The following is a 12,924-nucleotide window of genomic DNA, read 5'->3' as shown; positions in this document are numbered from 1 at the left end:
TGACAAACATTCATTACAAGTGATTCTTTTTATATTGTATTCTCCATCAGAAATCCATTCTTATGTACTAATGCATCTTCTCTGTTTTAGGATTGTTGAAAAAACTAACTACTCTAAAAGTAGATGACAATCAACTTACAATTCTGCCCAGTACAATTGGAAAGTAAGTGCCAAAGTTTCATACCATCAGTCTCTCTAAAGCCAGAAACAAAAGAACATATTGAGTTTTCTACTTTCACACATTTTCTGCTAGAGATATCAATAATTTTTTTGTTCATATGTAAACTCATTTTAGACCACATTTTGTTTAGTTATATATTTGTATACAATGTATCTTAATTTAGTTTTATATTTGAACACTGCATTGATACCCAACTATATAATATCATAAGAAATACTTAACCAACACTCTTTCATAAGCAAAGTGATTACCCAGACCTTCAATTATACCATTGCCTGTAATTTTCCAGATACTATTAATTTGATGTTTTTGACTGAGTAACAGCTCTAAATTCACTTGAATATGTCTTACAAAACCAAATCAATTTTTATAAGATCTTCATATTATGTTACCATTACACTGTTAGTAAAATTTGATATTTATAGATATTTAATGTATTTTTAGACTTTAAAGATATAAGCATCTGTTTTAGCTTGCATTTTAAAAAGCTTCAAGGTGAAAGGTCATCATTGCCTTTTAAAGACAAAATATATTCCATTTATTTGAGAGCAATTTATTTCTAATTTTATGTTGCCATTAACATTTGATTTACAGTTCTGTAAGAAAAGTGTGTATGTTATTATCAGTGTTTAACTGAAATTCTTTTGTTTACAACTTGTGTAAAGTGAGAAATCAATAAGCGGTCTTCATTCTAAAATTATGTAAGGCCATTTTATAGGAATCTTGCCCCACATCTCATGCGAAGAATTATATAAATCCATAATTTAACAGATTTGTGTGTACTTGGGGAGAAAGCCTGGCTTTTTTAAAAAACGAGATTTATTAGGTATAATTGATGTACAATAAGCTGTACGTATTTAAAGTCTACGATTTGATGTTTTGACATTCATATAAAGCCATGAAGGGAAATGTTAAAGAAATGGACTATATTGCTATATTTTATTGCAATTTAAAAAAGGCAAAATAAAAAAAGCAGTAGGAAGTATATGGGAAATCTCTACCTTCTGCTCAGTTCTGTTGCGAACCTAAAACAGCTATAAAAATAAAGTCTATTTTAAAAAGAGGAGAATGACTGACAAGATAGACTGGTGTGATATCACTGGTGTGATAATGAATGTGATTTGTTGACATTGTAATATGAAATATGTCAACATTTGGAAAATCTGTTTAACTCAGCGAAGCAACATTTTCCAAATGACCAATGCATGAGCTACAAAAACACACATGAAAAATAGACCCATTCAAAGTGCAAAAAGATTAGTTGATTTTATTTTATCTTTTAATATTTATTTATTTATTTGGCTGCACCTGGTCTTAGTTGCCCTGTGCTGGATCTTAGTTGCAGAATACAGGATCTAGTTCCCTGACCAGGGATCAAACCCAGGCCCCCTGCATTGGGAGCATGGAGTCTTAACCACTGGACCACCAGGGAAGTCCCCAGATTAGTTGATTTTAGTGTATTAGTATGAAGAGTAAGAAAAGTTCATTGATGTATTGCATACTACACATTGCAATTACTGTATCCCCTAAGAAACTGCTACCTGTTGAGTTTTGGTGTAGTATCAAATAATCACAATTATCCAAAAAGACTATTAAAATATTCCTCCCTTTTCCAACTACATATCCACATGAGGCTGGATTTTTTTTATATATGTAACTTAATCAAAATAATGTATCACAACAAATTGAATACAGGTATGAGAATCCAGTTACCTTCAATTAAGCTACACATTGAAGTGATTTGCAAAAATAAAAATGGTGTCACTCTTCTCACTAAATGCTTTTGTTTTGGAAAGTATTTTTACTTTTATAAAAATATGTTACCTACATTAATATGTCATAGGTTTATTATTGTTATTTAAGAATGAATAATAATTATTTTTAAATGCCTGTTTCAATTTATAATATGGTAGGTACTAATAGATATAAACCATATAAACAAAAGTACTTTAGGGTTACCAATGATTTTTAAGAGTATAAAGGGGTCCTAAAATGAAAAGTCTGAAGATTTCTGTTCTATAATATATCATGTTTTAGATAGTAAAACTACGACAGCCACTGTCTAACTTATGTTCTCACTTCAAGGTAGCACTGTGGCAAAAAAAAAAACAACTAAATTTCTAAAATTTTATAGTATACCTTAATAAGCAACCTGTATGAAGTAAAAATAATAATAATGATATAATGGCTTTGCTTTCCTTAGGAAACTCAAAACTGATAGATCAGATATTTAGTTCAAGGCTAAAGATAAAATTTTATTAGACTTCTATTTAATGGCACCCCAGATCACATGCAGAAAGTGTTTTGTAAGTAGTAGAATAGTCTGTACTTTATTATGAGACGTTCTACCTAGAACTCTGTGCACCAAAATGTTAAAATCAGCTGCAATGACCAAAAATATTCTCATTCTGCACGTAGAATGTTTCAATAGCTTAGCCTTATCTTTGGTAGTTTTTAGTAGCCCAACTAGAAAAAATCACTGAAAGAATTCGTTTTTCAACATCTTTTGCAGCTGAAATGGATGCCATGACTTTTGTGCCAAACAACTTGTGAAATTGGTTATTTTTGTTGTTGAATCTTAAGTTGTGCCTAGGAGTTTCAGCCACTCTAATAATTGAATGTGCAGTGAAAATAATAAACGACTTTTTGTGTGTACTCACATTCTGCCAGATACCATGTTTGGTGCTTTACACATATTCTTATTTAAAGGCCCCATTGACACTATTCAATGTGTATTATAATCTCCCCATCAATGGATGCACTTATCATCCATTGAAGTTATCAGATTTCAAAGCTAAGCTGCTAATTGACCTATGATGCTTCTTAATATATGTTGCAGTTGAGTCACACATTTTGTAATATATGGTCATTTAAGAGCCCCATTGCTCTAAAGGCAAAGGATCTTCCATAGGAAGTTTCCATACGCTAAACCTTCTCTCTGTTAGCTTCGTAGTTTTTGAGAAAAGCAATAAAATCTCAAAAATTTGAATGGATATTTTAAAAAGTCAGTCTATCATAAATTATGGCCAAAGAGAAAGACTGTTGACTGGAATCAGAAAATCTAAGGAGCTGTGCAAAGCTGGGTAAATCCCTTCTTTCCCATGGGCCTCAGACTCCTGAGGGACAATGCAAGGAGCACTGGCTTTGGAGTCAAATAGCATGGATGTGAACTCTGGCTATGCCACTTACTGTATGAATTTGGACGAATTATTTAAACTCTTTGTGGCTTATTTTCCTCATTTGTAATTTCTATTTATGTCTAAAATTCTAATTCTTTAATCCAGATGTTTAGTTTATATGATATCAATACCCTAGATGGTAAATTCCAGTAGTCTACTTACTAGACTGCTATAATAACAAGAAAATAAGCATTCTAGGTATCTGAATGCTAAAAACTGTGCTTCCCTCTATTCCCTAAGCATGGAAGGATACACCGGAAACTGAAAATGTACATGGCTTTGGGGAGGAGAATTTGGGGTGTGGGCAATAGAGTAAATTGGGAAACTTGCTTTTATCGTATACCTTCTGTACTTCTTGAATTTCGTATCATGTACTGTTATTCTATCAAAAAATTAAAAACAAAGCATGCACGCGTGCACACACACACCCTTCATCAGATAAAATTTCTTCACACTAATATTCAAGTTTCTTCATAGTCTAGTCTAGATGTGGTTCTCAACGTGTGGTCCCTTGACCAGCAGCATCAGCTTCAAGTGGAACTTGTTAGAAGTGGAAATTCTCAGAGACGAGCCCAGATCTACTGAGTCAGAAGCTTTGGACCAGCCATCTGTGTGTTAACAAGCCCTTCCGGGGATTCTGATGCATGCTAAAGTTTAATAACAACTATCTGCATTCAGCTTACTTATATAGCTATCAGATAACTGTTTTCTCAAACCCTATTCCATTGTGCCTGCATCAGAATTACCTGAGATGCTTTAAAATGAATCTCCCTTAGAGAAGTTTACCATAGTGGTTGGCTGCTTTGGCCCTGGAGCCAGATCTTCTGGGTCCAAAACTTGGCTCTTTGATGTGATTTCTCCTCGGTAAAATGGAAATCATAATAATAATGCTTACCTCACGAGAATGTTGTGACGATTAAATGTGTTAATACATGGAAAGTGCTCACACATTCAGTAAGTGTTTTTAAAAATAAAGTCCAATAAGGTAAAGAGTTGACAAATCAAATTGGGGGAATTTGGATTCAAAAAATATGTTTACATGTTTTTACGACAATTCTTTTCCCTCTGCCCACCCAGAACACTGTAGCGTCCTCCTCTAAATTAAAAGCTCTAGTAAACCTACTAACTAAACCAGCATTTCCTAAATTATATTCCTCAAAATAGTCATTACTTGAGATTTTAATAGGTATGACATAAAGATAAGCTTCATGGACAATTAAGTTTTATGAACTCTTTATACAAATTAGAGAATAGTAACGTGATATTTTTCCATTTCTTATGTAAGTGTCGTTTATCTTTTGTATCATCATTTGCCTTCTAAATTATAATGTCATGCCTTGCCAACTAGAATATGGGCTCCTTAAAGGTTGGTATCATGTCTTGAACACGTTTAATTTCTTCCCTGTACCTAGGCAGTATGGCACAATGGGATATTTGCAAGCCTTGGAACTAGACTGGCTTCTCCACTCATTAACTAATTGACCTTGGGCATGTCACTTCACATCTCAGAGCTGCAATTCTTTCATCTGTAAAATGGAAATAATCACACATCTCAGAGGTTATTGTGAGACATTGTTAGGTCGCCTTCAATAAATTATAATAGTTATCAATAGTAATAAGCAGAAAGACATTTATTTATTGATCCTTGCTTATGTTCATCTGTGTAAGGATTAGTAATATAACATGAATGAAACATCCAGTTCTTAAAAAGAAAAATGTTTTATAACATCTTAAAAAGATGTTATAAAACATTTTAAAAAGAAAAATGTTTTATACTTATTTACAAATATAATAATAATGCATTGTCTTATTCTGCCCAGGCTGCCATAACAAAATAGCATAGACTGGGTTGCTACAACAGCAGAAATTTATTTCTCAGAGTTCTAGAAGCTAGCAAGGTAGCACACGTTGACTCCTCACTGATAGTTTATATATCAGGCATTATCAACCAATTTTATAGATAAGAAAACAGGGCTTAAGAAGTAGATAAAGTTCACTCAGCTATTAAATGGCCACACTAGAATTAGAACCCAAGCCAGTTCAAACATTTTCTGCAGAATTACAATTACTTCTGTTAAGAGTTAAAAGTGAACTAAGAAACTGAAGCCCAAAGTCATTAATTTTTATGTTTATCAGCATCTACATTAATACAGGATTTAATGGTATCTAATGGTCACGAATTATGTTAAAGTTAAATCATAGATTATCTATGTAATATATTCACAATCCCCCTTCCCCATTAGCTAGGTAATTGAGGGTTAATGATACAGTAATATCTTCTCATCCAAGACTAATTCATGGAGACCAAACTAGAGAAGAATGTAGAGAATATTTTTAGAAAATTGAGTCAATATTAATGCTATTTTTTAATGTCAAACATTACCACCTCCAATAGTATTACTTGTACTTATATGTGATCTAAGGCAAAACCTTACCAAGCACACTATTATAGACTATAGAAAAAACTTCTAAAAAAAGATCTTTTTTTGTGCAAAGAATAATGTAGTTTCAGATGTACAACAGGATGATTCCATATTCGTATGTATTGCAAAATGATCACCACACTAAGTCTAGTTAACATTTGTCACCATACATAATTACTTTTTTCTTGTGATGAGAACTTTTAAGATCTATTCTCTTAGCAACTTTCAAACATACACTACAGTATTTAACTATAGTTACGATGCTGCACATCACATCCTTGAGACTTATTTATTTCATAACTGGGAGTGGGTCCCTTTTGATCATCTTCACCCATTTTTCCTACCCACTGTCCCCTACCTCTGGCAACCACCAAACTGTTCACTGTATATATGAGCTTGGTTGTTTGTTTTTTTTTTTTTTTTTTGCTTTTTTGGTTTCTTTGTGTTTGTTTTTAGATTTCACATATAAGTGAGATCATATGGTATTTGTCTTTGTCAGACTTATTTCACTTATTTTGGTCTATCTTTTGAATGCTAGTGATGATTTGAGTAAATGTGGTAGAACTGTATTCATATAGGATCCTGTATTAAAATACCTTAATAACAAGATAACCTTCAGTAAAGTTAGCTGGAATGTTAGATTTTGAGTTTGAATCTTTTGAATTCAAAGATCATTGAAGGATATGTGTTTTGTGCCTAACAGATTTTCTTTGTAACCCAAAGATGTAAAATACTTTCAGGCTATAAATTATTAATTCAGTGTAGCCCATGGTGCAGTAAAAATGTTGTCTTTTTATTGCAGGAAGTCCTCACTTTGCACAGTAGTGGGGACTATGAAAACAACCATGCATGCTGAAACTATGCAAAATAGTCTTAATAATCAGTGGGGAAAATTATGATTGTTTTGACAAAAGGTCTTTAAACGTTTTCAAACATTAAATACTGTTGCTGTTGGCTATAAATGTATAGGGAATTGGAAAAATAATAAAACCAACATGTATTTAATACACAGACATTGTAAACATTAGGAACATCAAGAACTAAAGTGGGTTTTTTGGTAAAAAACTTAAAAATTATTTTGAATAGTGCTTGCCTTCTTTTCAGTAAGTTGTAATTCAGAGTGAACATCTTTTCTATGAGTCAGTGAATTGTCATCCTCCTTTTAAGCTTGGATCAGCTTCCAAACTTTTATCCTTTGTGCTTTCAACATCATGAAATATATCTGAGAGTTCCTTTAATGTAAAGTTTATTGCCAGGGTCACTTCCTCTGAGACATCTTCATCCTTTTCATTACAACGACTTTCCTCATTGATGTCAACAAGTTTTCCTTCACTAAGTTCCACTGACAGCAGATCTACAGGCTCTCAAATAGTGGCAGGCAGCATTCCCACAGTCAGCTATTTCTTCTATAATCCCATGTAGGTTCAGTTCAAATCTTACAAAGCTATTTGCACAGTGTGCTAAAAGTTTCTGCTATACTGTATGCATATTACCTGGTATTAGTTCCTGCCATGATGCTTGAATATCTTCAATTGACTGCTTTATGTCATATTTCTTCCAAAACTCAGCTAAAGAAACTGTATAATCTCTAATTGTTGCATCAATAGCCTATTCAGAAGTCTGTGTAAGATAATAGACCTTCAAAGCTGAAATAATTCCTTGGTCCATTGGTTGGATTAATGAAGTTGTTCTTGGTGATAAAAAGCATATTTTCACATTTTCATTTAAATCACTAAGAGAATTAGGATGACCAAGAGCATTACCCAACAGGAGTAGTGCTTTAGATGTTAAATTATGGTGCCTGTAGTTTCTCTCTACAGCTGATTGACAAGAAGGCAACACAACTACAAGACTTACTTGTCTGTGTGTGAACTGAATAGCAGATGTACAGAGGCTGGTCACTGACAGACTGAAAAAAGTCATGTGACTAGTGACTGATCATGATGCACATCTGTTATTTACATTGCAATTTGTAGACTGAAGAGTTAACAGCAAAGTTTGTACTTTATGTAGTTACTCACAGTTAACATACTAAGGTAATTGAAATTTGAGCCATGTTGTTGGGGGACTAATGTTATTTAAGGAAACCATGGTAACTGAAATCTGTGTAAAGTAAGCACTGCCTTACTGTGACTCGAGACTAACTTCAAAATATGTTTTTATAAAAGAAAGAAAAATAAGAAACCTTAATTATATTTTTAATTGTTTAATTCTTTGACTTCTACCTCTGAACATGTATCTGAAGTTTTTATTTTAAAAAGTCTCTAGTACTTGCATGACCACTTGCTGAGTACATGACCACAAACCATTGATAGAAACCTCTTTCATTCAATTCTATCAAATTTTCTTAGCATATTGTATGCATATGACACTGTGCTAGATTTTTTTTTTTAAGAAACAAATAATGTTACTGGGTTTCCCACATACATTGATTTCTACCCCCACCAGTGCACACATACAGAGTCACACAGCCATATATATCTGGTACCCAGTGATATGACCACCCCTGCATGTGGGCGCCTCAAAGCATTTAAAAATTAATTTCTCAGGGTTAACTAATAAAAAGAGAATATATTTCCTGAGTGTGCATTTTATGGCAGGTATTGTGCTAAGTTGTTTACTTACAGCATTTCATGAAATACTCAGAGCAACTGCACGAGGCAGGAATTACTAGTATCTCACAGCAAATACAAAGAAACTAAGGCCCATAGAAAAGTAATATGACTTGTCTATGCAAAAGGAAAAGTATTCACCTGAGAGCTATTATTCACAGCTGAATACTGTGTTTCAGCACTTCTGTGTTCTAACCAATTGAAGCTATTAAGGACCATAAATCATGAGTTACCCTGATCAGGGTCAGACTGAACTTGACTGAATTAGATTCTTCCCTGACCCATGAATAACGGGACTTGATTTACCTACTTTTGATTTGTGAACTTATTCCACCCTCTCCATAATGCAAAGTTTTCATGTTTAATTAGCATGATGATCATGACCCCCTGTCACCACCCCCTTTGACACTGATTTTTCCCCCTCAGTGCACTCCTTAGTGAATTTCTTCTGAGTATGAACAGGGAGTATTCCCTTGCTTGGCAATAAATAAGATCAGCTTTGCTTTTTGAGCTCTGATCTTTGTTTTATTTTTTGATACCCAAGATAATATGCCTAATAAGTGACAAGACTGGGACACAAATCCATTCTGACTAACTTAAAACCCAAATGTTTAATTTCTGTCTTCATTGGTTAACTAAATGATGGAACTAAACTGCATGCAAGCCAGCTAGTTCCAAGAAATAAAAAAAAGGAAGCTGACTCTACACCCATACTCCAGCTAATCCTAATTCATTCTTCCCTTTACAATGGTGAGATCATCACCCTTGAGGGTTCCTTCCTATTACAGTAAAACAATGATATGAATGGTAATAACAGCGTAATAATATTAACATCAATGGCAACTTAAATTTAGCTAGTGCTTACTCTGTCCCAGGCCGTCTTTCTTTCCCAGCTATCTCAAACCAGACAATGAAATGTCTTGTTCCCTTGTGATAGCTTGAACGTGTATTCCTGCAATTCCTTTCTGTCAATTTGGGGTAAAATGGGTGAAGTCTGGAATGGTGGGGATTGTGGCAAACTGGAGAACTGTGCTCATTTGAAGGCAGCAGACTCCATTACTTGCCATGGAAGAATAAGGCCCAGTATTGGCAGATCTTCCACCTTTTCAAGAAGCACCAAAAGTCTGGGTCATTATGCAGAGTTTACTACTTTTTGAACTACTATGTAAACCAACCAAAACATATCTGCAGGCTGAAATGAGCCCTGTCCGTAGCCTCTGCTACTGATGTGCAGGCTGAGAGGCAAGAAAATACGCTGGAGCCATATTGTCTGCTTGTAGGTACTAGCTTTCCTATTTTGTGTGGCCCTGGGCTAGTTACTTAGCCTCTTTATGCCTCAATCTCCTCATGTGTAAAATGGGTTTAAAATAATAGACACCTAATAGAGCTATTATAAGGGAAAGAGTGGTTATTTTTATCTCTAAAATGCTTAGGAAAATACCTAGCATTTAATCAGTTTTTGTTATTAATTTTCCCCCCTTAACTTCCCTTTTTTGGACCTGCCCTCTATGCCCTTCTACCTGCCCATGCCGGTTGTATTCATTCATTTCAAGGATATACATTATGAGCATCTGACTGTAAGTGACACCTAAGCTGCCTAAAAGCAAACAAACAAAACCTTTTGTCATTCTTAATAACTCAGTTACATGACAGGTGAATTAAGAAGGGAGAAAAATGAACTATATTTATTTTATCAAATTGAACCATGTATTAAATGGTATTGAACCATTTGGCTGAACTGATAAATTAACATATAATATTATACAGTCACTAAATAACTTTGTTGGTAAATGTGAATATGTGACTTTTTCAAGAAAGTTTTGCTCTCTGACCTTTTAAAATGTCTAACTAATATATTCAACTTTTCAGTTTATCTTTATTAGAAGAATTTGACTGTAGCTGTAATGAACTGGAGTCGCTGCCTTCTACTATTGGCTACCTTCACAGTCTTCGAACATTAGCAGTTGATGAGAATTTCCTTCCAGAATTACCCAGAGAAGTGAGGAATAAACTTGTTTCTATTAATTAACTTTTAATGAATCTGTTTGGGGATTAAATCTTAACCAATGCAATAGCAGTATAGCTTCCCAAATTGAGCTGTGAATGTACATAGAAATTATCTATTGGTTAATCATTCTTTTTAAATGACAAGTGATAAGTCCTTATATTTGACCCAGGAAATGCATTTGACTTAAACATTGCTTGCCAAAAATAGTAATAAAATATTATAAATTAATTCATGCTAAGGAATACAATTTTAACTAATTTAATTTATATATTTTGCTTTTAAGAACAGTTATTAATAAATTGTGAGATAATTATGTTTCCATTTCTAAGTGAAAGTTTTTAATGTAAATAAGTTTTTTAAAGTATCATGTTGCATAATATTATTTTAACTTCAGAATCCACCAAAAGAGTCCATTAGCATTCATTTCTAAATGGGATTTTCATTGATTCATGTCAAGAAAAAACTGTGAAGTATACTTTCAATTTAACATTTTCTATTAATTGCTTTCATAATACAGGAACAATAATCTATATGTCATTATTTTAGAGACAAAAATTATGAATAAAAATGAAAATACCATTGTAACATGAAGTAAAACTAACTTTGCAAAGGAAATGTCAACTCTACTTCCTTTTTGAGTATACATGATCTATTATAAACATAGATTATTAGTACTTACTTGAGTTGACAAAAACAATGTGATTTATGAAAACAATGAAGCTAACAAGTACTCTAATCATAAAATTAAAAAGAAAATTATTTCTTTAGAGTATATAAAAGAATATGATACACATTGCCTTAATATCTAAAGGAATATATTATTATATACATGCATTTTAAAGAGTGAGATTATAAAAAATAAAACAATACACATATTGAGAGTCTTAAAAGTGATCAGGAAATCTATACATTAATTACTTTACAAACTATAAATATTAATATAAAAATAGTTTACATTGTGATTCTTTACTTTTTTCTTTTGTTATCCCTAGATTGGAAGCTGTAAGAATGTAACAGTTATGTCTCTACGCTCCAATAAACTGGAATTTCTTCCTGAAGAGATTGGACAAATGCAGAAATTAAGAGTCTTAAATTTGAGTGACAACAGGTATTTCTGCAACATTTCACAATCACATATTAGTTATTTTCTAAAAGTAAATTATTGTTTCTTATCAATAATTTTGAAAAAAGTCTGTATCTTATGAAGTATGTAATGCAAATATTTATATAAGTATGCAAATACCCATTTAGAAAATGGCAGAAGCTAAATTATTTTTAAACTATTTCAAATTTTTATTATTTGATTATATAAAATCATATATTGTATATTAAAATTATATAAAATTTGTATACCAAAACCCTCCCATATTCAGAAAACATAATATTATGAAGACATGGAAAAATAATTGTAATAAAAATCTATGAAATTTATTAATAAAAATATGTGCATAGGTATATATGAATGCATACATATGTTTTCATATATACATTTATGTCTCTAGTAAATTAACTGAGCTATGTACATATTGTCTACACCACCAGAATACTGTAGAATACTGTCAAGAAAGTAGTGCTCAAAAGTCATAACATTTGTACATTATAGTAAGGAAAACCAACGGGTTATTTAGTCATGTTCAGAAGAGGAGGAACAAAGACAGGATAGGTCTTCTTGTGACAAAGGTGTTGTATTGGTGAGTGGGTGAAAAATAGAAGGTGAAAATGCAATTCATCTTTATTTTTACCACAACTGTCCTTAAATAGGAAAGGATAAAAATCAATACTGACTAAAAATAACTTCTCAGAAGATAAAGTGATTATGAAGAGGAATAGAACACTTGAAATCTTTGTTTTCATTAAGTTTCAGTCAGACAAATGATAATGTGAGAAGCTGAGGGACTGCAACAGAAGTATCAAACATTAGCTTTTATGGAATCACAGAGAATGTTCGGATTCTAAAATTTCACTAAGTGTGAGAGTTGTCATTTGTTGGTTTGTCTAAGAACAAACTAATAATGTGAATTTCAAAAAACCATTCACTTAGTAGCTCAATAATATTCCAGTGTAAGGAATAAAACATTTTTTAAAAAGCTTTGGAATTTTATTTTTAAAATCAAGGTGACACAGAAGCTTCATAACTTGGTGCAACAAGAGTTGCAGCATGTCAAATCAACCCCATTTCTTGTTTTGACTCTTACCAAAAAGGCAAATGAAGGAAATGCATTAAATGTTGTGCCCAAATTTCAGTAAGACACTTTTCAAAATTTTCTAATTATATTCTTGTGAATAAGATTAGAAATATGTTCATAGAGATATCATAGGAAGATGGATTCCAGTGGATTCAATTACAGTCCCCAATGGAACTGAGCTCCATTATTGTCAGCCTGGAGGGAGGGTTTTCATGATGAGCTGGAAGTCTCTCCCAAATTCTTGGTCTGCTCGAATTTTATACACTAATAATTTGTACGACAATATGGAAAATATGCCTATAAAATATTTTTAAATGACCCATTGTTAGGACTAC

At 32.6% G+C, this 12,924-nt stretch overlaps 1 protein-coding gene across 2 annotated transcripts in view; it reads left to right on the top strand.

The window, feature by feature from the left end:
• The window catches only part of LRRC7 (leucine rich repeat containing 7), a 371,481-nt gene that overhangs the window by 258,195 nt on the left and 100,362 nt on the right, over positions 1–12,924 (top strand). For both annotated transcript variants that reach the window (XM_057744562.1, XM_057744552.1), the window contains exons 10-12: positions 91–163; positions 10,265–10,394; positions 11,396–11,511. In XM_057744562.1, the coding sequence (XP_057600545.1) occupies positions 91–163; positions 10,265–10,394; positions 11,396–11,511 (319 nt within the window). The remainder of the gene's footprint in view (positions 1–90; positions 164–10,264; positions 10,395–11,395; positions 11,512–12,924) is intronic.

This window comes from Hippopotamus amphibius, chromosome 1 (assembly GCF_030028045.1).
Source record: "Hippopotamus amphibius kiboko isolate mHipAmp2 chromosome 1, mHipAmp2.hap2, whole genome shotgun sequence".
NCBI classification, from domain to species: domain Eukaryota; kingdom Metazoa; phylum Chordata; class Mammalia; order Artiodactyla; family Hippopotamidae; genus Hippopotamus; species Hippopotamus amphibius.
The sequence above is the reverse complement of the archived record's forward strand: the minus strand, read 5'-3'. Positions and strand labels throughout refer to the sequence as shown.